The following is a 26,797-nucleotide window of genomic DNA, read 5'->3' on the forward strand; positions in this document are numbered from 1 at the left end:
TAAACTGGAAAATTTCTGCCGTAAACTTCTTATGGGTAGCAAAACAGCTTTAGCTGTCAATCAGTGGATACGTATTGACTTAGGAACCAGGCTCTGGGCTTGGTGATATAGGAGCTGTAAAATAATTACATACGGCTAATCCCTGACCTCCAATATCAACCTGAACAGCTAATATACCTACATGGAAATGGGTAAAAAAAAAAAAAAAAAAAAAAAAAAAAAGACTATGCCATTTGAATAATGGCCTCAGTGTGCTCCATGTAAAGTCAAAGGTGAGAGAGATGCCTTCGAGCTGAAGTAAAACAGAGGAGGTATGATCAGAGAGGGGTGGAGAAAGAGGACACTCTGGAGGCAGTCTAACAGAGGAGGATAGTAGCAGGGACCAAAGTTCAGAGGTGGGAGGGGCACCTGGGTGGCTCAGTCTGTTAAGTGTCTTGACTTCGGCTCAGGTCATGATCTCGCGGTCTGTGAGTTCGAGCCCGGTCTCCGGCTCTGTGTTGACAGTTCAGAGCCTGGAGCCTGCTTCAGATTCTGTGTCTCCTTCTCTCACTGCTCCTCCCCTACTCAGCCTCTCTCTCTCTCTCTGTCTCTCAGAAATAAATAAACATTAAAAAAAAAGGAAAGAAAGAAATAGCCTTGATCCTGACTCTTTTTAATACTCTCAAGGAGACGGGTAACATTTCTTATCAGTCAAGAACTCCGATCTGTTTTGTATGTAAACACATTTGTTGGAACTCTTTTGTGTTCTACAGTAAAAATTTATATATTTTATTTGATGTATACAGATAGAATCCTGTTCCAAAAGAGCCTTTGTATATTTCAGCTTAGGTAAGAGGGCTTCCTCCTCATGCCCTCACCAGTGGAAAAATAACCAACACTGATTTGTGAGTTGTATTGAAAAGTACAAACGTTTGTCTATTTAGTGCCTGTATTTAAACGCATGAATGAAACCAAGAATAGTGAAACTTAATTTGTTTCTCAAATGACTTTTCTGACCTTTGATTTTCAATAGTTTGTAAAGATATAGTTAGCATACAGTCAAATGCGCATTCCTAAATGAACAGTTTGATGAACTTTGACACTTGTATGCACCCATGTAACTTCCCATCAGAAACAAGAAAGAGAACACGTCCATTCTCCTGGAAAGTTCCCTTGTGCCCATTTCCAGTCAGTCCCTCCTCCCCCACCGTCTAATTTCTCACACCATAGATGAATTTTGCCTGTATTTTGGTGGCATAAAAATGGACTCATTCATTCCATTCGATACATACCGTTTTGTATCTGGCTTCTTTTGCTTACCCTAATGTTTTTGAGATACATCCACGTTGTTGAGTATATCAAAAGTTTGTTCTTTTTCATTACTAAATAATACTCCATTGTATTGATATCTGATTTGTTTTTGTAATCCATTGTCCTGTTGATGAACTTTGGATTGTTTCCAGTTCAGGGCTGTTAGGAATAAGGTTGCTTTAAACATCCTTATCTATGCCCTTTTGTGGACATATGCTTTCATTTTTCGTGGGTAAATACCTAGGAGTGAAATTGCTGGGTCCCCGGGAAGTTGTATATTTAATTTTCTACGAAATTGCCAAAGGGTTTTTCAAAGTGAATGGCCCATTTTATACTCCCGCCAGTAACAGGTGAAAGTTTCAGTTGGTCGAGACCCTCCCCAACATCTGATATTGCTGATTTTTTTTTTTAATTTTTATTTTTGCCATTCTGTTAGGCATGAATTGGTATCTCATTGTGTTTTTTTATTTATATTTTCCTGATAACTAATGATGTTGAGCACTCTTTCATGTGCTTCTTTGCCTTTCATATATCTTCGTTTGTGAAATGTGTGTTCAGGTCTTTTGCTCATTTTTAGAAATGGCATTGTTCGTTTCTTAATTGTTGACTTGTAGACATTTTTTGTATGTTCCGGATATAAGTTCTGTGTCAGATATATGTGCTGCAAATTTATCTTTGATTTGCTTATTCATTGCTTAATTGAGTCTTTTAATTTAATTGAGCCAAAAAGTTTGGTTTTGATGAAGTCCAGTTTCCCATTTTAATGGTTTGTTCTTTTTGTGTCTGGTCTGAGAATTTTTTGCTTACCTCCAGATTGTAAAGATATTGTCTTACACTTTCTTTTTTCTTTTTTTTTTTTGAGATTTTATTTGTAAGTAATCTCTACACCCAACATGGGGCTTGAACTCACAACCCCGAGAGCAAGAGTCGCACGCCCCTCTGACAGAGCCAGCCAGGCGCCCCTTACGTTTTCTTCTCTAAACCCTGGATATGAGTTTTATATTTAGGTCTGTAGGGGCACCTGGGTGGCTCAGTGGGTTGAGCATTCAACTTCGGCTCAGGTCATGACCTCAGGGTTTGTGAGTTCGAGCCCCGCGTCGGGCTCTGTGCTGACAGCTCGGAGCCTGGAGCCTGCTTCGGATTCTGTGTCCCCCTTTCTCTCTGGCCTTCCCCTGCTCATACTCTGTCTGTCTGTCTCTCATAAATAAACGTTAAAAAAATTTTTTTTAATTTATTTTAAGTCTGTAATCTAAAATACATTTTTGAGCATGGAATTAGATAGAGGTCAAGGTTCAAGGTAGACATTTAGATGGTTCATACCCTACGGGGGAAAATAAAACTTCCCTTTTGCCTGATAGAATTCCTTTGGCACCTTGGTTAAATTTCAGTTCTGTGTATGTGTGCAGCCTATTTCTGCACTCTGTTCTATAGCACTGACCTGTTTGTCCATCTTGATATGAATATTACACCATCTCGATTGCTTTCACTTTATAAGTCTTGAAATCAGGTAATGTTAGCCCTCTAACTGTTTTTTTCAAACTCATCTTGGCTATTCTACACCCTTTGAATTTCCATGTAAATTTTAGACTCCTCTTTTCTACTTCCTCAGAAGAGCCTGCTGGAAGTTTTTGGGGGGATTTTGTTAAATTTATATACGAGTACATGGAAAAATGGCAAGCTTAGCAATATTGAGTCTTTCAATGAATATTTATTTAGGTTATCTTTAATTTCTCCCAACAGTATTTTGTGATTTTTTAGGGCAGAAGTCTTCTGCTGAATTTATTGTTAGATAATTGATGTTTTGTTGCCACTGTAAACAGTATTGCTTGATTTATTTTTCAATTTGTTGTTGCCAATATATACCACTACAGTTGATTTGTGTATGTTGATCTTGTAATCTGCAACCTTGCTAAGGATGCTTATTGGTTTTAGTAGTTTGTTTATTCCTTAGGCTTTTCTATATATACAATCATAGCATTTGCACAGACAGTTTTATATTTCCCAATCTGTAGGACTTTTCTCTCTTTTTCTTGCCTCGTGCTGCCTAGGACCTTCAGCATAATGCTGAATTCAAGCGGTGAGAGCAGGCTTTTTTTTTTTTTTTTTTTAAGTTTATTTATTTATTTTGAGACAGAGAGAGTGTGTGAGCAGGGGGAAGGGACAGAGAGAGCGGGAGACAGAGAATCCCAAGCAGGCTCCGTACTGTCAGCCCAGAGCCCAGTGCGGGGCTTGAACTCCCAAACCGTGAGATCGTGACCTGAGCCGAAACCAAGAGTCGGACTTGGTTAACCGACTGAGCCCCCTGGGCGCCCCGAGAGAAGACATTCTTGACTCGTTCTCAAACTTATGAGAACAGCATTCAGCCTATAGATTTCTCATAGATGCCCTTTATCAGATTGAGGAAGGTCTTGTCTAGTCCTTGTTTCTGGAGAGTTCTTTCTTAATATCACGAAGGGATGTTGAGTTTTTTCAAATGCTTCCTCTGCATCTATTACTGGAGGTACCGTGTTTCTCTTTTATTCTGCTTTGTTCTGTATATTACACTGAATTTTGTTCCTAATTGTAAACCAGCTCTACATGCCTGGGACCCAGTAGTTTGTCACAGATTTTTAATTACCCCCAAAGTTCTTCCTTCCCACTGTTACTGGAAATTTTAATTTGGCTATTAAATGTTAATATACATTTATTGAAGCAGCAACAGTTAATGACCATCTGTGCACCGCCACTGTACTGGTGACTAAAGAAACCAATAAAAATAAGATCTCATCACTACCCTTGAAGAGACCCGGCCTATTTGGAAAGTCAGGTACATAGATGAGGGGCAAGTATGATGATAGATACCCACCCGATGAATGACCAGAGTAGGATAAAAGGCATCTAGTGTCTTGCTCCTCCGTATTCATGAGGAGAAGGATCCCAGAAGAGGGGATCTTAAAGAGCGGTCTTAAGGGAGTTAACCAAGTAAGGGGAGGAAAGGGCAGAGGGCACAACAGGAGCAAAGGCACAAAGTTAAGACAACACTGTGGTGCTTCAGGAGTACAAGGCTGGGCCTGGTGAATGATAAGATTATAGAAATACCAGCCAGACTATTGCAAGCCTTGGGTGCCAAGTGAAAGAACTTGTCTTTTGCTCTTTGAAGGAAGGGATAACAGCCATCATGAGGTTCTAAGAAGGGGAGAGGGATGTGGTCTGGTATGCATTTTCACCAGAAGCCTGTGGCGCATACTGAAAAGTGCCAAGGCCGGAGGCAGGAAGATCGATTAGAAAAAAATAACGAGGTCTTAAGCTTTAGCCGGGAGAGTAGAAATAGAGAGGAAGGGTCAGATTTGAGAACTGTTGAGGAAGCAACACTGGCAGAAGTCAGCGGTGAGCTGATTGGAGGGTGAGTGAAGAGAGAGCGTGTCCGTTTTCCGGAACTGAGGTAACAAAGTATGCGCTCGTTCATTATCTCACAGTTCCAGCATCCAGAAGTCTGAAGTCAAGGTGTCAGCAGGACCATGTTCCCTCTGAGACTCTGGGTAGAATCTTTCCTCGCCTCTTCCTAACTTCGGTGGTAGCCGCTGGTCTCTAGGTCCCTTGACGTCATAGCTGCGTTACCCCAGCTCCGCCCCTGGAGTCAGGTGGCGTTCTCCCCGTGCGTCTCTGTCTGCTTGTGTAGACATCACTCCTATTGGGTTAAGGGCCCAGCCTCCTCCAGTCTGACCTCACCTGAACTAACTCTACCTTCAGGGGCCCTGTTTCCACAAATAAAGTCACATTCTGAGGTACTGGGGGTCAGGACTTCAACATCTCTTTTTGAGGGACACAAGTCACCCCATGACAGGGCCCAGTCAAAAGTACTCTTAGGTTTTCTAGCTAAGGGTTCGTAGGGTGTCGCCCCCGGCTAGATAGAAAGCACAAGCGAAAGAACTAGGTTATTAGGAAGAAGTTGAGTTCAGAATTGCCTAAAGGGCATACAGGAAAAACTGTGTTAGCATTCAGCGCTGTAAACCTCAAGAACATCTCTTTAAGATGGAAACAAGCTGGGGCGCCTGGGTGGCTCAGTCAGCCAAGCGACTGACTTTGGCTCGGGTCACGATCTCAAGGTTCGTGAGTTCCAGCCCCACATCAGGCTTTGCACTGACCACGCGAGCCTGCTTCGGATCCTCTGTCTCCCTCTCTCTCTGTCCCTCCCCCATTCACTCTCTGTCTCTCTCAAAAATAAATAAACATTAAAAAAATAGATAGAAACAGGCCGTTGAGACTCACAGATAGTGTCAGCAATGGGCCTCATCTTTTTATTGTCGAGATGAGGGTTCATAAAGTAACTTACAGCAGCTGTCATCATTCTGGCAAGGTCAGAGATCTCTGTCTTGAGCTATTATCCTGTCCTTCTCACAAACTTTAGGGCCAGCAATCAGGAAGGAAGCATTGTTTACCAAGACTGCATCATTTTAGTAAACATGTATATCACTAACACAGCAGCTTGAAAGTTGTCCAGTCTTCTGAATACTCTATTACATTATGTGTAAATATAACTTCAGTATAAAAAGGAAGCTGTGAACATTTATAGGCTTAGGGGAATTTACCTTATCAGACATACAGTTTGGAACAAATAATATATCCCCTTTTACAGATACTCCTTCTTGGGGGCGCCTGGGTAGCTCAGTCAGTTAAGCATCCAACTTCGGCTCAGGTCACGATCTTGTGGTTCGTGAGTTCGAGCCCTGAGTCAGACTCTGTGCTGACAGCTCAGAGCCTGGAGCCTGTTTCAGATTCTATGTCCCCCTTTCTCTCTGCCCCTCCCCTGTTGACGCTCTGTCTCTCTCTGTCTCAAAAATAAATAAAACATTTTTTAAAAATTAAAAAAAAAAAAGAAAACAGATACTCCTTCCTAATGGGTTACGTTTCTAAGTACAGTTAACATCCTCACTATGTGAGTAAACGATATCCATAGGTACGCTTCACTGTTATCAATATTGATTTCATATTTTTAAGAGTGGTTTCAGTTTCAGACATTACAAGTGTTTGATTTAGAAAATAGAGTCACACAAGAATACTCCCTTCTGTACACGTTGTTTGTTCTCTACGAACTTGAAACGGTTCAAAATTTCTTTGCCAAAACTCTAAAACCACCTCTAATTCCTGATTGCATTTTGCCCTTAACGCAGGAAGTTTTGCTGGAGTTGCTAGAACAATGTGTGGATGGCTTATGGAAAGCAGAACGTTATGAAGTCATTTCTGAGATCTCCAAGTTGATCATTCCAATTTATGAGAAACGTCGTGAGTTTGAGGTAGGTAATTGAAACATTCGCATCATTGGGGGCGCCTGGGTGGCTTAGTCAGCTGAGCCTCTGACTTCGACTCAGGTCTTGATCTCGAGGTTTGTGAGTTCGAGCCCCACATTAGGCTTTGTGCTGACAGCTTGGAGACCGCTTTGGATCCTGTCTCCCTCCCTCCCTCCCTCTCTCTCTCTCTCTCTCTCTCTCTCTCTCTCTCTCTCTCTCAGAAATAAATAAACATTAAAAAAAAAAGTCTAAACATTTGCATCATTGGCCTAAACTATATTTTATTTTGGTCTCGGAAAACACGGTAACATCGTTATGTTCCTATCCCTCTACTATGTGTCCTCTGAGGAATAAAAGGTTAATTATATCATGGCATTTGTATTTTATTGTAGAACATAGATACTTAACTATGTTGTGTTGACACATTTGTCCAGTCTGAAAGTTCCTATCCTTAAAAGTCCTGTGACATCCTAAAATCGGAATCCTACCTTATATTCCTATAAATTTTCCAGGGGCGCCTGGGTGGCTCAGTCGGTTAAGCATCCAACTTCGGCTCAGGTCACAATCTTGCGGTCCGTGAGTTCGAGCCCCGTGTTGGGCTCTGGGCTGATGGCTCAGAGCCTGGAGCCTGCTTCGGATTCTGTCTCCCTCTCTCTCTGCCCTTCCCCCGTTCATGCTCTGTCTCTCTCTGTCTCAAAAATAAATAAACGTTAGGGGCGCCTGGGTGGCGCAGTCGGTTAAGCATCCGACTCTCGATTTCAGCTTAGGTCATGATCTCATAAGTTTGAGCCCCACGTCGGAGCCTGATTGGGATTCTCTGGCCCTCTCTCTGTGCCCCTGCCCCTGCTCTCTCTCTCTCTCTCTCTCTCTCTCTCTCTCTCTGAAAATAAACTTAAAAAGAAAAAAAAAAAAAAGCTATCGAATTTCCATGTTGTCCCAGGAAGAGTCATAGGCTTTTACGATTCTTTGCAGTTCGATGGGGAGACCAAAGGGGCTGGTAGCCCTACTGTGACGAGTTTTTTTCCAATTTAGTCTGTCAGATAAAGCTGTTGGTAAAGGGTGATTAATAAAGAATGTACTATAAGGAATACCTGTTGCCACCGGCCCAGGTTTTATATTCAAGTCTTGGAGTCCGAATCGTAATTTCTACGCCTATCGTATTAGGAAGGGGTGGTTTAGGATCCAAGCCTTCCTTAAAAAATGTTTATTTGTTTTGAGAGAGAGAGAGAGAGAGAGCACGTGAGCAGGGGAGGAGCAGAGTGACATAGCACGAGAGAGAGTCCCAAGCAGGCTCCACGCCCAGCCCAGAATCCATCGCAGGGCCCAGTACCATGAACCGTGAGATCGTGACCTGGACTGAAATCAAGAGTCTGACGCTCAACCAACTAAGCCACCCAGGCGCCCCTAACCCCCTTTTTTTAAAAAGCAAAGCAATTTGGGGGCACCCGGGTGGCTCGGTCGGTTAAGCGTCCGACTTCGGCTCAGGTCATGATCTCACTGTCCGTGAGTTCGAGCCCCACGTCGGGCTTTGTGCTGACCGCTCAGAGCCTGGAGCCTGTTTCAGATTCTGTGTCTCCCTCTCTCTCTGCTCCTCCCCTGTTCATGCTCTGTCTCTCTCTGTCTCAAAAATAAATAAACGTTAAAACAAAAAAAATTTAAAAAAAAAAAAAAGCAAAGCAATTTATCCTTAAGTATAGCAAGTACGCTTTCATCGTTTTCCCAGAAGGAAAACACATACATTTAATATCATCTGCACTGTTCTAATCTCTCTTCAGACTGGCCCTGATCAAACTCACTTTTTCTTCCCAGGTTCTAGGCCTTTTCTCTCTCTGCCGTAGTTTTGGGGTATGTGAGGCATGCCTGAAAAATCATAGTGGAGTTCAAGTGATTCTATTAATAACTAAACCTAGGTCATAGAGGTGGCAAAGGATAGCCCACAAGGTGATTGCCCCTTTTAGCAAAACATGACATCCTAAGAACCTTTGTAAAATTTCCAGAATACTCACTTTCTTACCAGCTTGAAGATAAGGCTATTACAACCCCAGGGAGGGGGCGCCTGAGTGGCTCAGTCGGTTAAGCGTCTGACTTCAGCTCCGGTCATGATCTCACGGTTTGTGGGTTCGAGCCCTGTGTCAGGCTCCGACAGCTCAGGCTCAGAGCCTGGGACCTGCTTCAGATTCTGTGTCTTATTCTCTCTCTGTCCATCCCCAACTTGTGCTCTTTCTCTGTCTCTCAAAAATGAATAAATGTACAAAAAAAAATCTTAAAAAGGAAAAGAACCTCAGGGAGTATTTTGCTACTCAATCAACTAATAGGGAAGAAAGAAAAATATATCTTTACCCATGAAAGGAAACGCTGTTTTCTATAGGGATTACTCCTCCTATTCCCTTGTCGGCTTGTAAAGGTCTGTACAGATCCCCTGGTGTTCCACATGAGATGTAGTCCTTGTTTCTCGGACACTGATATATCATTTTTCACTGCATCTTTATGGGACGGGCTGAAAAAGTGTCCGAGACAGCAGCCATAAAGGTAAGGAAGATTTCCCTCAAATTGAGCACAGCCTCTCTGTGCTCCCCGTTTTTATCAAGGTGAAATTCACGTAATACGCCGTTAACCATTTTTAAAGTGTACGATTCAGTATCATTCAGTGCATTCGTGATATTCTGAACCCGCCACCTCTCTCTACTTTCAAAACATTTTCATCACCCCAGAAAAACGCGTCCTACCCACTAAGTGGTTCCTCTCCCTCCCACCCGCCCTCCTCTGGCAACCACTAATCTGCTTTCCATCCCTATGGGTTTCCCTATTCTGGATGTGTCATTAAAAAAAGGATTCATAGAGATGTGACCTTCTGTGTCTGGTTTCTTTCACGTAGCATAATATTTAGAGGTTCGTCCACATTGTAGCGTCTGTCACAACTTCATTCCTTTTTATGGCTGAATGATTTTCCATTGCGTGGCTATGCCACGATTTGTTTATCCACGTATCCATTGACAGACAGTTGGGTGGTTTTCACCTTTTGGCTCTTATGGAGAGTCGGTGCTGTTGTGAACATTCGTGTCGACGTTTCTGCACGGCAACGGTGTTCATTTATCTTGGGCATATACCTAGGAGTAGAATTGCTGGGTCATGAGATGATTCTATGTTTAACGTTTTAAGAAACCACTGAACCGTTTTCCCTTTTCCCTTCCCACCAACAATGTATACGTTCCACAGTCCGACCAACACCTGTTGTTTTGGGTTTTTCATGAAAGCCATCTTAGTGGACGTGAAGTGTGTTCACATTATGGTATTTGATTTGTATTTCCTTATGACCGAGGATCTTGAACATCTTTTTATGTGCTTCTTAGCCATTTGTGTATCTTCTTTGGAGACATGCTTGTTCAAAAGCTTTGCCCCTTTTTAAATTGGGTTGTCTTTTTGTTGTTGAACTGTGAGAGCTCTTTATTATTTTCTGATACTAAACCTTTATCAGATCTGTGATTGGCAGATATTTTCTCCCATCCTGTAGGCTGGCTTTTCACATTCTTAATAATGTTCTTGGCACAATGTGCTCCCTTTTTCTGGGTACAGATGGGGTGGCTCAGTCGGTTGAGTGTCCAACTTCGGCTCAGGTCATGATCTCACACTCCATGAGTTCGAGCCCCGCGTCGGGCTCTGTGCTGACAGCTCATTGCCTGGAGCCTGTTTTGGATTCTGTGTCTCCCTCTCTCTCTGCCCCTCTCCCACTCATGTTCTGTCTCTCTCTGTCTCAGAAATAAATAAACATAAAAAAAAATTTTTTAAATAAAAATAAAAGTAATCCAAATTAGGGACGCCTGGGTGGCTCAGTCGGTTAAGCGTCCGACTTCAGCTCAGGTCATGATCTCACACTCCGTGAGTTCGAGCCCCATGTCAGGCTCTGTGCTGACAGCTCAGAGCCTGGAGCCCGCTTCAGATTCTATGTCTCCCCCTCTCTCTGCCCCTCCCCTGCCCATGCTCTGTCTCTCTCTGTCTCAAAAATAAAAACATTTTTAAAAAATTAAAAAAAAAAAAGAAAACTTCTGTAAACTTGTATAAAAGCAGTCCTCACTGAGGCATATACTGTTATTTTTGTATCTGTATATTTTGTTTTTTTCTCTTGGTGGTCTGCTGTATTTCTGGGGCTACTATCTATGCCTCAGAATGGAAGGATCCAGATCTCTCTAGCATCCTAAATCAAGCCTTTCCTCATCACTCCACCCTATTTCTTCATCCAACAATGGGAGAGGGAAATCACCCCCAGCGTCTGCTGTTTCTCTGAGCTTGACTGCATCTGCATTTATTTTTATCTCCAGAAGTTTTTGCACGAAGTTTTAATTCTCGCCTTTGCCTTAAAGGCTCAAGCAAAAAAGCATCTGGCTTCTCTTTCAGTGAAACTAATTCAGATATAACGCAAATAGTAGTCAATAATACAGTGGGTTTAAAGTATGCCTTCCCATTGAGGTATGAATGAAATAAACCCACAGATACGCATCTAGTAGCAATGGTTATTGACCATTTTAATTTCTGCCCTTACCCTTGACATTGTTGAGGCATTTCGTCTAATTGTGACAGAGGGGCAGGGGAGTGTGGCTGACCCCAAAACACATTTTGAAAAGGAAATAGTGTTGCTTCTCCCCCAACCCCCTCCCCCCCCCCCGCCGCTGTGTATTTATCTTAGCCATTTAGTAATTAACCAAAAGATAAAGCTGGTTTGTATATTCTCCTTTTTCAGAAACTTACTCAAGTTTATAGAACTCTTCATGGAGCTTACACAAAAATTCTAGAGGTCATGCACACAAAAAAAAGACTTTTAGGGACTTTCTTCAGAGTTGCCTTTTATGGCCAAGTAAGTATACTTTCGTTCATAAAGTTGTTTTTCTTTTTAAACATTCACCTTCGAATTATTAGATTACTATAGCAGCAGGCACTGGTTCTTGCCTTCTGTCCAGATAGAGCGGCTAACACAACAGCCGGAGTCCAACGTAGAAGATTTGAATTTCTCCCTCAGTTTCATTTTCTGTTAAACCTCTTAAGGTATATATTTCATACCCAGTACTGAGAGCTTTCAAACGAAAAATAGGTAAGTATGACAGGGAATGAGAAAACACTAGCGTGGAAATCTTCAGGCCAAGTACATGGCCATATGACTGTGAATTGGAAAATTCATGTTTATTTGACGTTAAAAGGGTCAGTACGTGCCATGTGGCTTTTGGTACCGCTTAAAATGTATTTCAAGCGTATTATTGCTAGTTACCTCGTACATTTTCTGTAAATGCCGTGCCGGCTCGTGCTGTTTGTAAGTGATTGTGTGTTTCACTTTGCCATAGTCTTTTTTTGAAGAAGAGGATGGGAAGGAGTACATCTATAAAGAACCCAAGCTCACCGGCCTCTCGGAGATTTCCCTGAGACTCGTTAAACTTTATGGTGAAAAATTTGGTACAGAGAATGTTAAAATAATTCAGGATTCAGACAAGGTAACATAGACCCTGCATTTTGAAATCATTGTTTGTTAGTTCCAAGCATGCTACACTGCTCCTGACTCTTTCCTTTTCTGGCTGGTGGGGGAGAAGTTTGGAAATAGAGCCTGTCCAGATATTGAAAGAAAGGACAGGAGGGGCGCCTGGGTGGCCCAGTAGGTTAAGCGTCCGACTTCAGCTCAGGTCATGATCTCACGGTTTGTGAGTTCGAGCCCCACATCAGGCTCTGTGCTGACAGCTCAGAGCCTGGCGCCGGCTTCGGATTCTCTCTCTCCTTCTCTCTCTGCCCCTCCCCTACTCACATTCTCCCTCTCTCTCTCTCTCTCAAAAATAAATAAACATTTTTTTTAATTAAAAAAAAAAGAGAGAGAGAAAGGACAGGGGCTTTGGAGTCTGAGAGAAAAGGATTCAAATCTCCATTCTCTTGCCATTTGCCCGCTGGTTGACCGTAGGGAAGGCACTTAATTTCTCTGTGCCTCATTTTTTTCTCTTTAATAAAATGGAGATGATACTAGTGCTTTTAGTGCATTTTATTATAAAATATCCTTAGTTTGGTAGTTACATTTGCAATGAAGTAAATTTAGGAGAGATCCCTTGGGACTTGCTCTAAAGGGTATCCGTCCCAGCAGGCCTTGCCAGGCCAGGATGAGAAAGATTCTAGCAAGAAAGGCTCCCTGCTAGAGACGCATAGTTTCCTCGAGGCAGACTTTTGGAAAAGCACAGTGGGACTGCCTGACCGTTCTCAGTCGCCACTGGTGTGCCCAGAACGAGAGCTGGTTTCTAAGGTAGGAAGGGGCCTACACGGTTCAGGATCTGCAGACCACGGCAGTATTTACCGAGCGACTCTGATGCAAGTGGCTTAGCAGCTAGTAGGTAGCATTGCCAGAGTGGAAAGCTCACGGCCACGGTAAAGACACATCCTGGCCTACCCCGAAAATGACGTCGGGCACCTGGGTGGCTCAGTCAGTTAAGCATCTGACTTTGATTCAGGTCACGATCTCACGGTTCGTGAGTTTGAGTCCCACTTCGGGTGAGGCCCGTTTCTCTCTCTCTCTCTCTCTCTCTCTCTCTCTGCCCCTTGTGGGATTCTCTCTCTCTCTTTCTCTCTCTCTCTCTCTCTGCTGCTCGCCCACTGCGCCCTCTTTCTCTCTGTCTCTCTCTCAAAGGAAAAAAAGAAAAGAAAACGATGTCTTCCCTTTGTAGACTCACCTGTCTCTCTTGCTTTTATCTTGACCGTATGCCTTAGACATGTAATTCATTAATATTTGGCAAAACCTCTCTACCTCTTATCAGCTTCGCTATTTTTGTGGTGTTTATTAAGTTAAGACAACGGAAGATTTTAGCTCCTTGCAGCCAGATAGTCTTAGGCTCACTGCCACATAACTGATACTATAAATGGAAAGTTAATGGAAAGCCAGGCTTGCTGAACAGCATGTGCATTTTTCTACTCTAAGCTGCCCATGAAAACCTGGCTCGTGAGGGCTAGCGGAAAAGCACCATCGGGCAGCTGGGCCCCTGACGTTATTTGTAGGCACAATATTTTAGTCCTTCTCCGTAGACAACAGACATAATAAGCAGCTGCTTACAAGTTCCTTGTTTCTTTCTTCATGTGCGAAAGTGAAAATTAAAAACACTCTTTTACCTTGCCAAAGAACAAACTCCGCTGGAGGGCACAGACCATTTGAAGAACCGTTTGGCGAGGTTTTCTAATATTTCAAAACCTGCGTTTCCTTGGACCCAATGATGTCACCTTTAAGATTTTATCTTGTGGGTGTTCACTACCATAAAGATGTGTGATTAAAGGTGGTCATTGCTGCAGGGTTTATGTAGCAAAAACCCGGAAGCCATCTAAACGTCCATATGGCTAAAGAAATTGTATTATCCATATAATGGATGTGGCAACCTATGCATTAAAAAATTGAGATAGGGGCGCCCGGGTGGCTCAGTCAGTTAAGCGTCCGACTGCGGCTCAGGTCATGATCTCACGGTTCGTGAGTTCGAGCCCCGCGTCGGGCTCTGTGCTGACCGCTCGGAGCCTGGAGCCTGCTTCGGATTCTGTTGTCTCTGTCTCTCTCTGCCCCTCCCCTACTCACGCTCGCACGCTCTCTCTCTCAAAATTAAACATTAAAAAAATTTTTTTAATTGAGATAGATTTCTAAGTGTTGGTTTGAACCTATCAAGATACTTTATTGAGGGGGGGAAAGGTGAGGTGCAGGATGTCATGGATAGGATGATCACATTTGTGCAAACATTGATATTCACAATAACTTGTATATACTTAGGAAATTTCTGGAATGATACATACAAAATTGTTAACCATGCTTACCCCTGAGGAGAGGGACCAGAATCTTACATAGAAAGAAATTTTCTACTTTTCCTCTATACCCTTGTGTACTGTTTGAATGTGGTTGTTTTTTTTTTTTTGTTTGTTTGTTTTTAACATTTATTCATTTTTGAGAGAGAAAGAGACAGAGTGTGAGCTGTGGAGGAGCAGAAAGAGAGGAAGACACAGAACCCGAAGCAGGCTCTCGGCTCCAAGCTGTCAGCACAGAGCCCGACGCGGGGCTCGGACCCGCGAACCGTGAGATCACGACCTGAGCCGAAGTCGGACGCTTAACCGACTGAGCCACCCAGGCCCCCCTGAATGTTTTACCATGTACATATTTTACTTTTGTAAGGTTAAAATCAGGCTTGACCTCTTTTTTGTGTATTTCCCTTCTGTGTTTTGTCTTAGCCCAGATAATTACCTCACCTATCTCCTGAGGTGCCTCTTAGGAGAAATCTAGCTTACTTTTTCTGAGTGTGGTTGACACACGGTGGTACGTTAGTTTCGAGCGTGCAGCATAGTGACTCAACTTCTCGGTATGTTACGCTGTGCTCACCACCAGGGGAGCTACCGTCGGTCACCGTACAAGCTACTGCAATGCCATCGACTGTACTCCCTGTGCTGTGCCTTTTATTCCCCTGATTATTCACTCCATAGCTGGAAGCCTGTATCTCCCACTCCCCTTACCCATTTTGCCCATTCGCCCCCCACCCTTCTCCCCTCTGGCAACCACCAGTGTGTTCTCTGTCGAGAAATCTAGCTATGTACTGGGAGAAAAAAGATTTAAGATTTCCAGATACAGGCTTTTAGATATTTACGTAAGAACAGATAGAATGGATTTGGAGAAGCTAAAAGAAGCTAGGGAACTTTGTATCTCCTGGCCGTCTCCCAGATATGTGGGGGGGAAAAAAAAAAAGGATACAGAGACTGTTTCCAGAGAGGTTTTTGTTGTCTCTTTTGTTTGTTTCAATGTTTGCTTTCTACACTAAACACAGAACCAAGCCTATCGTAAATTGCGACGACACTGACAGAGTCCTCAACACTCAAGTCACAAGCCAGTTGAGTTGAGAGAACACTGAGAGAGGGGCTTGGGCATAGTGTCAGGTTCATGGGGAGACTGATAGAGGGGAGGGTATCTGGAGCCCACAGGTGGAAAGTCCAGCACGGACAGCTCTGAGTTTTGCCTCCAGCAGAATATAAACATGGAATATAGACTCTTCATGAAAGGGCCCATAACTACCATAATTTTTATGTCTCTGGAAGAGAACCGTTCTTTCCTGCGGTCCCCTTCGAAGGACGGGAGGACCTAAGGTAGGATTAATGTAGTCAAGGGTACCCCCTCTTCCAACGTCAGTCACTTCTTGTGGATGTACAAACCGGTAGGTTTTTCTGTAGGGTAATTGTGTGATATATATCAAAATCCTTAAAACCAGGTAAATCTTTTAACTGAGCAACTTCTAGGAATTGACCCTGAGGACTAAGTCAGAAAAAAAAATGCACATAGTTTGAAATACAGGGATGTTCATCAGAGCATTCTTTGCAATAGCAAAACATTGGGAAACAACCAAAGACTCTCTTGATGAGGGACCGATCCAATAAATCATGTTCATTCATATATCCGTTAAAAGTCATGTTGATGGCCATATGGAACTGTGATCAGTATAATACGCTTTTTGCTGCATGTACACGTAGCGTAGAATTAATTTACTGCTCTCACCATCCTTACGTGTGCAGTTCACTGGAGCTTCCAGCACCGTGTTGGATAGAAGTGGCAAAAGCAGGCCTCCTTGCTTTATCCCTGATCTTAGAGGAAAAGCTTTCAGCCTCTCAGCATGGAGTATAACATTCGCTCTGGGTTTTTCATAGTGGCCCTTGATCAGACTGTGGAAAATTCCTTCTATTCCTGGCTTGTTGAGTATTTTTATTATGAGAGGATGCTGAATTTTGTCAAATGCATGTGCTGCATCAATTAAGGTGATCATGTAGTTTTTTCCCCCTTTATTCTGTTTATGTGGTTCTGTTTACGTTGATTGACTTTCATATGTTGAACCATCCTTGCATTCCAGGAGTAGATCCTACTTGGTCATGGCATATAATCCTTTTTAATATGCCGTGGAATTCTGTTTGCCAATATTCTGTCGAGGATTTTTGCAGCAGCGTTCGTAAGGGATGCTAGTCTGTAGATTTTCTTTGTACCAGCTTCGTCTGGCTTTGGTTTCAGAGTAATGCTGACATCACAGAATGAGTCAGGGCGTGTTCCCTCCTCTTCAGTTTCTTACAAGAGTCTGAGAATTGGTAGTAGTTCTTCTTTAAGTGTTTGGTAGACTTCATCAGTGAAGACATCAGGTCAGAGCTTTTTTTCCATCAGACAATGTTTGATTATGGATTCAATCTCCTCACTAGTTATAGCGCTATTCAGAGTTTTCTATTTTGTTTTCATGGTTTAGTCTTGGTAGGCTGTGTGTTTCTAGGAATTTGTTCATTTCGTCTAGGTTATTTCATTTGATGGCATACAGTTGTGCATAGTACTCTTACAATCTTTTTTATTTCTGTAGATTTGGTAGTGATGTCCTTATTTTCAGTTCCTATTTTAGCAATTTTGAGTGTCCTTTTTTTTTCTTAGTCCATCTAGTTAAAGATTTGTCAACTTCATTGATCTTTTCAAAGAACTGACCTTTGGTTTCGTTGCTTTTCTCTATTTTCCTATTTTCTATTTCATTGATCTCTGCTTAACCTTTATTTCCATCCTTCTGCTAGCTTTGGGTTTAGTTCCTCTCTTTCTAGTTCAAGTTGTAAAGTCATGTTGTTGATTTAAGACCTTTCCTGTTTTGTAATGTTGTGTTTATAAGTCTCCTCCTTAGCGCTGCTTTTTCTGTGTCCTGTAAGCTTTGGTATGTTGTGATTTCATTTTCATTACTCTCTAAGTATGTCCCAACTTCCCTTGTGATTGTTTTTCTTTGAACCATTGATTTTTAAGTGTTTAACTTCCACAAAATTATGAACTTTCCTATTTTACTTCTGTTATTGACTTCTAACTTCATCCCTTCATGGTCAGAGAAGATACTTTCTATGGTATCTGTCTTTTTGAATCTATTGAGACTCATTTGTGGCCTAACATACAACCTGTCTTGGAAAATGTCCCATGTACACTTGAGAAGAATGCATATTATCGCTGAGTAGAGTGTTCTGTATACGTCTGTGAGTTGTACTGGGTTAAGTGTGTTGTTCAGGTCCCCTACTTCCTTACTTACCTTCTGTCTGCTTGCTGTATCTGGTATTGAGAGTGGGGTGCTACGGCCTCCAAGTATTACTGTAAAACTGTTTCTCCTTTGCACTCTGTCAATTTTTGCTTTATATGTTTTGATGGTCTGTTATTAGATGTGTAGATGTTTATGATTGTTTTATCTTCTTGCTGCATTGAACCTATTATCACTGTACAATGTCCTTTTTTTGTCTCTTGTGACCTTTAAAAATTTAAAGTCTACTTTGTTCAATATGAGTATATTCACTCCTGCTCTCTTTTGGTTACTGTATGCATGGAATATCTTTTTCTGTTTTTCACTTTCAGCCCATGTGTGTCTTTGGACCTAAAATAAATCTCTTGTAGACCACACATAGTTGGATCATAATTTCTTATCCATTCTGCAAACCTCCCTTTTGATTACATTTTAATCCATTTACATTTCAAGTAATTACTGATCAGGAGAGGGTTCTTTCCTTCTGCTATTTGTTTTCTTATGTGCCTTATAGCTTTTTTGTCTCTCATTTTTTTGCAGTACTGTCTTCTTTTGGTTTAATTGATTTTTTTTTTTTACAGTGGAATGGTTACATTTGTCTCCCATTTCCTTTTGACTATATCCTTTAAGTATATTTTTATGGTTTTCATGGGGATGATATTTAACATCCTAAAGTCATACCACTCTAATTCAAATTTATACCAGTTTAATTTCCATAGCATACCAAGAAATCTGCTTCTTTAACAGCTCCTTCCCTACCCCTTTCTGTTGGTGATGTTGTAGAATTACATGTTTTGTGTGTCCCAAAACCATAAGCTAATGATTTAATACGTTAGTCTCTTAAATTCTGTAGAAAACGAAATTTTTAAGTTACAAGCCAAACTTGCAACAATACTAGCTTGTAGACCAATAATTTTTTAATGTATTTGTCTCTTAAATTGTGTAGAAAGCAAAAAATGGAGTTACATACCATTGTCACAATAACATTAGCTATTATAATTGCCCACGGATTTACCTTTACTGAGGTCTTTATTTCTTCACGCCGCTTCAGGTTACCGTCTGGTGTCCTTTCATCTCAAGCTGCAAGACTTCCTGTGGCATCTTACGTAGGATGGTTCTAGTGGCAACAAACTCCCTCAGCTTTTCTTTGCTGAGGACTATCTTCATTTCTTTCCCACTTTCAAGGGCAGTTTTGTCAAATACAGAATTCTGGGGCGCCTGGGTGGCTCAGTCGGTTGAGCGTCCGACTTCGGCCCAGGTCACGATCTCATGGATCATGGGTTCGAGCCCCGCGTCGGGCTCTGTGCCGACAGCTCGGAGCCTGGAGCCTGCTTCGGATTCTGTGTCTCCCTCTCTCTCTGCCCCTCCCCAGCTCATGCTCGCACCCTGTCTCTGTCAAAAATAAATAAACTTAACATTTTTTTTTTTTAAATGCAGAATTCTTGGTTGACAGATTTTTTTTCTTTAGCACTTTGACTACACTCACCCACTGCCTTCTGGCCTCCAAAGTTTCTGATAAGAAATCTGATCATCGTATTGAGACTTCCTTATTATGTGTGATGAGTCGCTTCTCTCTTGATTCTTCCAAAACTCTTTGACAGTTTGTTTTTTTTTTTTTTTCAACATTTTTTATTTATTTTTGGGACAGAGAGAGACAGAGCATGAACGGGGGAGGGGCAGAGAGAGAGGGAGACACAGAATCGGAAACAGGCTCCGGGCTCCGAGCCATCAGCCCAGAGCCTGACGCGGGGCTCGAACTCACGGACCGCGAGATGTTGACCTGGCTGAAGTCGGACGCTTAACCGACTGCGCCACCCAGGTGCCTCGACAGTTTGGTTTTAACGTGGCTCAGTGTGGGTCTCTTTGACTTACCCTACTCAGAATCTTCTTGGATGTTTATAGTCCTGCCTTTTATCAAATTTGGGAAGTTTTCACCCATTATTTCTTCAACTATTACCTCTGCCTCTTTCCATCTCTTTTCCTTTCCAGGACTCCTACAGTGTGTGTGTTGGTCCACGGGGTGATGTTCCTCATGATTGTCATATCTTCAGGTTCTGTGACTATTACTCCTGTCCGCTCAAGTCTGCCTTTGAATCCCCCTAGTGAATTTTCATTTTATTTATCGTGCTTTCCAGCTCCAAAAATTGGTTTGGTTTCTTGTTAGGTTTCCTACCTCTTTATTGATGTTGACATTTGTTCATACATTGTCTTCTTGACTTTCTCCACAGCTCCCTTTAGTTCTTTGATCATCAAGACAGTTATTTTAAAGTCTTTTTCTAGTAGGTCTGCTATCAGGTCTTTTTGGGGAGACAAGTGTCCGTTGGTTTATTTTTCCCTCCGAATGTGCCATACTTTCCTGTTTCTTTAGATGCCTGGTGATTTTTTTTCTTGTTGAAAACTGTACATTTGGATCTGATCCTGTGATCATTCCAGAAATCAGATTCTCCCCCTTTTCCAGGATTTGCTGGGTTTTGTTTTAATTGTCGTAGGCTGTCTCTGTATCACGGATCTGCCTAAATTCAGGGTCTTCTCGGGTCTTTTCTGAACCTGCACCTTCCCCTGGCCATGTGTAGTGAGTTTCTCACTTCCCTCCTCTATGCAGTTGATTTTGAGTGCCCTAGTCTTCAATGTCTGGCTCCCAAGAGGGAAAAAGAAAAATAAAGGGGAGAGATCTTTTAAATCCCCTGGAAGTCAGAGGTACTTGGGTAGCTCAGTTGGTTAAGCCTCCAACTGTTGATCTCAGCTCAGGTCATAATCTCATGGTTTGTGAGTTCAGGCCCTGTGTCGGGCTCTGTGCTGACAGCTCAGAGCCTGGAGCCTGCTTAGGATTCTGTCTCTCCCTCTCTCTCTCTGCCCCTCCCCTACTTGCACACATGTGTGCGCGCTCTCTCTCTCTCTCTCTCTCTCTCTCAAAATAAACAAACAAACTTAAAAAAAAATCCTCTGGAAGTCAGTTCAGCCAGGGGTGGGGGATTATAACGAAAATGGCTGTATCCTCTTTGTACCTCTATAATCAGAAACAGCAGTCAGAGCACAGATCCCCAATATTTGGAAGACAGGGTCCTTCTTGCCCACCCTGGCTCCTGCAGGCTGTTTCGGGAACATGTGCACAGCTGCCTGCCATGGGGCTGAGGGGTAGGATACGGGTAGCTACCGTCGTGCCAAGAGCTGAAATTGACAAAAATCAAGCCTAACTGCGATTTTCCGATTTTCCGTCCAGGCCTTCCCCTACAAGTTACAAGCTTTCAGTGGACTCCAGAGTTCCAAAATAGTTAGAGCAGACAGACTCTGCCCGTGTAAATGTTGCCTAAGTAGGAAGATAGATTTCTGGTGCTCTCCTGCCTTCTCAGAATCCTCTCCAGATTCTTATTTTTATGGAGGTAGAATTCAAATGTACAGTTAACCATTGCAATGTATTTTTAAAGAATCAGAGTATGCAACAGCGTCTAGCGTGACCTCAGCTTTGTAAATGTGTGTGCACAGAGTACAGATTGAAAGGAAATCCGTGAAAATGTGAATGACGGTCCTTGCTGAGTGGTAGGATTACAATTTATATTATCTTCCTACATTTCTGTAATTTCCATGTAAGTTTCTGTAACTTCTTTACAATCAGGAGGAAATGATCCTTACGAAAAGAATAAAGCTCTCCTCCAGGTGTGTATTCAGTTGGGAGCACAGTCCTAATGACAGTGTTCCTCAAGTAATCTCCAAGGAGTTTATTATCTTACCTGTACCTGCTCTTCCCTTCCGTTGAATAAAAAAAAAAGCCAAACTTTCTTACTTGATAGGTGAACGCTAAAGATCTCGATCCAAAATATGCTCATATCCAAGTCACTTATGTGAAGCCCTACTTTGATGACAAAGAACTCACGGAAAGAAAGACCGAGTTTGAAAGAAACCATAATATCAACAGATTTGTTTTTGAAGCTCCTTATACATTATCAGGCAAAAAGCAAGGCTGCATAGAAGAACAGTGTAAACGCCGCACCATCTTGACCAGTAAGTAGGACCTCGCGAGATAACATTTGTTTGACTTGCTTCTTTTTGATACACACAGGTAGCAGGTGGCCAGCAGGGAAGTGTGAACTGAAATTTTAATCCTTCATTTTTCTGCTGTTCTGTCACTAGCTTGCACAGACATGGCAATGTTATATACCAGAGTTTCCCCATATGTAATTCACGATTGCTCTAGGGTATCTGATAAAAAGAATTTCCCCCTCAATCCTGAAGTACTGCGGTGCTTTCTGATACCCTACGGTACTTTCTAGAGAAAGCATGGTGGGGGCAATTAAGCATCATGGATTTTTTTTTTTCCTTTGACTTGGCCGTTTGAACGGATCATTTTTTAAAGATAACCACAACCAATCTGAACATTTTAACAGCTTCAAACTCCTTTCCGTACGTGAAGAAGAGGATCCCTATAAACTACGAGCAGCAGATTCATTTAAAGCCCATCGATGTCGCGACTGATGAGATCAAAGATAAGACGGCAGAGCTGAAAAAACTTTGCTCCTCTGCCGACGTGGACATGATTCAGCTGCAGCTGAAATTGCAGGGTTGTGTCTCAGTGCAGGTATGTCGGTGGCTGAATACGTCTTAAACGTTTCTCGATAGGCTTGCTTTCCTGAGGGCACAGAGCAAGCATGAACCGCAGTGTGTATTCTGCGCTTACTGAGTGCAAACACCTGTGCAGTTTTCGATTAACCTAAAAAAATGTTCAGCGGCCATAAAATTTGCGTTCTGGCAGAAGACTTTAACATAAACTCCTCTGACTGCAGCCAAGCTCTGTATTTACAGAGCAGAAGTCATTAAGTACCTTACTGGAATATGATCTTTGCAGATTATTGGCTTTAGTCAGTTTTTTTTGAATAAGCTTATAGTAAGAATAGTAAATATGGTTCTCAGGTACAGATTTTTAATGCATCGAGGGGGCTTTTTAATTTTTATTTCTTTTAAGAGAGAGAGAGCACGAGCATGAGTTGGGGAGGGACAGAGAGAGATAGAGACAACAGAATCCAAAGCAGGCTTCAGGCTCCCAGCTGTCAGCACAGAACCCGACACGGGGCTCGAACTGACAGAGTGCAAGATCATGACCTGAGCCGAAGTCAGAGGCTCAACCGACTGAGCTACCCAGGCGCCCCAGGGATTTTTTTTTTTTTTTTTTTTTAACGAGAAGTGCAGAGGCACCTGGCTGGCTCAGTCAGTGGAGTGTGCGACTCTTGATCTCGACTGTTGATCTTGGAGTTGTGAGTTCAAGCCCCATGTCGGGTGTAGAGATTCCTTAAAAAAAAAATAATAAAATCTTAAAAAAATAATAAAGAGAGAAATGTAGACATTTCTTTTTGATTACATTCTAACAGCTCTCTTATTTTTCTCCCTTTGTAATTTAGGTAAATGCTGGTCCATTAGCATATGCAAGAGCTTTCTTAAATGATAGTCAAGCCAGCAAGTATCCACCAAAGAAAGTAAATGAGTTGAAAGACATGTTTAGGTAAGTGCTTTGTCATTTTCCCTTTAGACCTCTATCTTTTACTCCATTTTCTTCTTCGTAGAAACCAAAATATTCACCAAATGGTATCCTTCCAAAAAAAGACACTCTGTTCTTTTTTACAATAGCTAGGTGACCCTCTAATGGTACTTTATTTTTTTTTAATTTCTTTTTAATGTTTACTTTTTGAGAGAGAGAGAGACAGAGCACGAGCAGGGGAGGGGCAGAGAGAGAGAGAGGGAGACACAGAATCTGAAACGGGCTCCAGACTCTGAGCTGTCAGCACAGAGCCCGACGTGGGGCTCGAACTCGGGAACCGCGAGATCATGACCTGAGCCCAAGTCGGACGCTCAACTGACTGAGCCACCCAGGCGCCCCTCCTATCTTGTGTTCTTAGTTCCAATTGGGATTCTGCTGGTCCAGGGCTTGAGTTGAGCATCCCCAGGCATGTCTGAATGGTCTTGCATTACAAATCTGTTTAATATGTAGAGTTTATATTCAGAATAAGAGAGACGGGTTGAGTAAAACACACCAAGGAGAAAGAGAACTTATCCACTCGTTTGCTGCTGGTTTATTTCATTTACTTTTCCTGTCTGTGTGTTCTCAGCCCTTCCAGGTTGCAGAGTAACCAGTAATCACTCATTCACCAGTATTTATTAATGCCTGGCATGTGCAGAAAGATTCTACTAGTTGCTATGATAGGGATACAAAGCAAATGGGCAGTGAGGTACTTTGCCCCCTAAGACCTGCACCCCGATTGTGGACATTTAAATATATAAACACCTGAAATGATGGAGAAAGACTTTTACAATGAGTCATCAACTGTCCCCACTTTTTTAAAATTATTGAAGTGTAGCTGACATGCAGTGTTATTAGTTTCAGGCCTATGACGCACTGATTTGACAATTCTATATATTACTCAGTGCTCCCCGCGGGAAGTACGGTCACACCATCTGTCACCATACAACGTTATTACAACATTATTGACTACATTGCCTATGCTGTACTTTTCATCTCTGTGACTTATTCATTTTATAACAAGTTTTTGTACCTCTCAATCTCCTTCACCGATTTCACTCCTCCCCGCCCCCGCAATCTTTGTCCCCGCTCCCAGCACAGGGCAGATAACTCTTACCTGTAGCACCCAGTACTGTACTGGGTACATACTAACCCCAAATAAATTACTTTTGAATTGAATGCACGACTCATTATCTACACATGCAAATTAACGTGAGCACAATAACGTTAGCTGATACAAGATCAAGTGACTGAGCAAATAGGCTTTCTAGAAGGCCTGCGTTTTGAGCCAGGTTTTAAAGAAAGTAAGAAACCAGAAGGGAAAGGTGGGAAAGAAAGGAAAAGGTATTTCAGACTTAGGAAGTGGCATCAGCAAAGAGTAGCAGTGAGCAAATACAGGATTCTAATTTTCCTTCTAGGCAAGCCATGGTTAAAGTGAATATCAAATTGATGGTCCGTGAGACTTTGTAGGAATAAATGACGAAACCCTTATTGTCTTTGCTTTTTGTCTACAGGAAATTCATACAGGCATGCAGCATTGCGCTTGAGCTAAATGAGCGGCTAATTAAAGAGGATCAAATTGAATACCATGAAGGGCTAAAGTCAAATTTCAGAGACATGGTAAAAGAATTGTCTGACATTATCCACGAGCAGGCAAGTCTTAGGGTGGTTGAACATGAAAACATGATCTGGGGCCCCTGAAGTGTTACTCAGCCGAATCTGTTAGTTCGAAATGTATTCCCTTGAAATGATCCCGTCGGTATTTTCCCATTTGCTCCTACTGTCTTTAATCGTTTCAATGATATAATGCAAATGGCCTTGGAAGTCATTATCTGAAGCAGTTGCTAAAGCAATTATCGGTCATTAGCCATTTTGTTCTTTGGGCCACAGTGCTATTGAAAGTAATGAGCTGAGCAAATCTGACCTGCTCTACTGTAAACATGGGTAAGAGTCTCTCAAGAAGTGAAATGATGAGCACGGGAGGCAAATCCCTAAAAGAATATCCCTGTCTTTAAAAAAAACAAAACAAAAAACACCTGGGTGGCTCAGTTGGTTGAGCGTCCGACTTCGGCTCAGGTCATGATCTCGCGGTTCCTGAGTTCGAGCCCCGCATCGGGCTCTGTGCTGACAGCTCAGAGCCTGGAGCCTGCTTTGGATTCTGTGTCTCCCCCTCTCTCTCTGCCCCTCCCCCACTCATGCTCGCTCTCTCTCTCTCTCTCTCTCTCTCTCTGTCAAAAATAAAATAAAAAAACACTTAAAAAAAAAAGAATATCCCTGTCTCAGCCATAAGAAACTATAGTTTAGGTGACGTTCTGAGAGGCTTCCAAAACCTGAGAATTGTCTTAATGCCTGAACAGCCTACCCAAAACTCTGTTTTCATAAAACTTCTTAGCATTTTCATCTATGACTAAGTGTTCCTGACAATTGCAGCTACTTTATTAAAACCACAACCTAAAAAATAGGGAAGTCGAGACCTGTTCACCACTTCCAGCCACATTACGTCATAATTAAGTTGTTAGGACTTTTATACATCTATTTATCTTAAAGCCAGAGTATTCCTAGGTTATTTTTTTTTAAAGTTTATGTGTTTCTGAGAAAGCGCAAGCAGGGGAGGGGCAGAGAGAGGGAGACAGAGGATCCGAAGCGGGCTCCGCACTGACAGCACAGAGCCCAATGTGGGGCTTGAACTCGCGAACCTTGAGATCATGACCTGAGCTGAAGCCGGACGCTCAACCGACTGAGCCACCCAGGTGCCCCTAAACGTCAGAATTTTTATGCCAGAACCCTGACCACTGTATACATGGATTGTTACTTTAAGTATTTTAACATCTTCAACATGTTTGTAAAAGTCTTAGCATTATGGTCTCGTCCCTCAGTGACTGAGCCTAGTAAGCTTATTATTAAAGTCACCTTCATATCCTTACTAATGAAAACACCCAATAAGATAAATATTTGCTTCAGAAATTCTTCAGACTCTGAATTTTTAAGGAATTAAGACTTCTTAAAAGAAACAAGGGAAACTACAACCCTTCTTTAGAGAACACATTCTTTTTTTTTTTCTTTCTTAATTTTTTTATGTTTGTTTATTTTTGAGAGAGAGAGACAGACTGTGACTGGGGGAGGGGTGGGGGGGTGGTGCGGCACAGAATCCAAAGCAGGCTCTGGGCTGGACACAGAACTTGAACCCACGAACCGTGAGATCATGACCAGAGCCAATCAGACGCTTAACTGACTGCACCACCCAGGCACCCTGAGAACACATTCTTAAAGCTGGTTCCAGAACCTTCTCTGTCCTGGTAGCTGCATTTCAGTGATTGCTTGATGAAGGCATTCCCCCAGATGAGATTGTCACAAATAAGCCAGCAGTGGCTAGTGTCCAAAGAACTGCATGGAAATGATGAGGAAAAGAAGAGATATTTCTAGGAAAACAGGCTAGTTGACTTTGAATCAAGCTCTGCCTCTCCAAATTTATTTTGTATGCTTCCCTTTAGGGAAGGCTGTGGGAAATTTAGTTAGCACAAGGTTGCGTTGAATGACCAGGAGTCTCATTTTCTTTCTTCTTCTTCCTTTTTTTTTTTTTTTTGTTTGTTTTGTTTTTTGAGAGAGAGCTGGGAAGGGGAAGAGGGAGAGAGAATCACAAGCAGGCTCAATCCCACAAACCATGAGATCATGACCTGAGCCTAAAGTAAGAG

At 42.3% G+C, this 26,797-nt stretch overlaps 1 protein-coding gene across 5 annotated transcripts in view; it reads left to right on the plus strand.

Moving 5' to 3' along the window:
- DOCK11 (dedicator of cytokinesis 11) overlaps positions 1-26,797 on the plus strand; it is a 195,112-nt gene that overhangs the window by 165,297 nt on the left and 3,018 nt on the right. For 4 of the 5 annotated variants that reach the window (XM_027054306.2, XM_027054307.2, XM_027054304.2 and 1 more), the window contains 7 exons: positions 6,441-6,563; positions 11,293-11,406; positions 11,888-12,034; positions 21,388-21,598; positions 21,982-22,172; positions 22,990-23,090; positions 24,620-24,758. In XM_027054306.2, coding sequence (XP_026910107.1) covers positions 6,441-6,563; positions 11,293-11,406; positions 11,888-12,034; positions 21,388-21,598; positions 21,982-22,172; positions 22,990-23,090; positions 24,620-24,758 — 1,026 coding nt within the window. The remainder of the gene's footprint in view (positions 1-6,440; positions 6,564-11,292; positions 11,407-11,887; positions 12,035-21,387; positions 21,599-21,981; positions 22,173-22,989; positions 23,091-24,619; positions 24,759-26,797) is intronic. The other variant, XM_053201592.1, reaches the window with a different exon arrangement.

This window comes from Acinonyx jubatus, chromosome X (assembly GCF_027475565.1).
Source record: "Acinonyx jubatus isolate Ajub_Pintada_27869175 chromosome X, VMU_Ajub_asm_v1.0, whole genome shotgun sequence".
NCBI classification, from domain to species: domain Eukaryota; kingdom Metazoa; phylum Chordata; class Mammalia; order Carnivora; family Felidae; genus Acinonyx; species Acinonyx jubatus.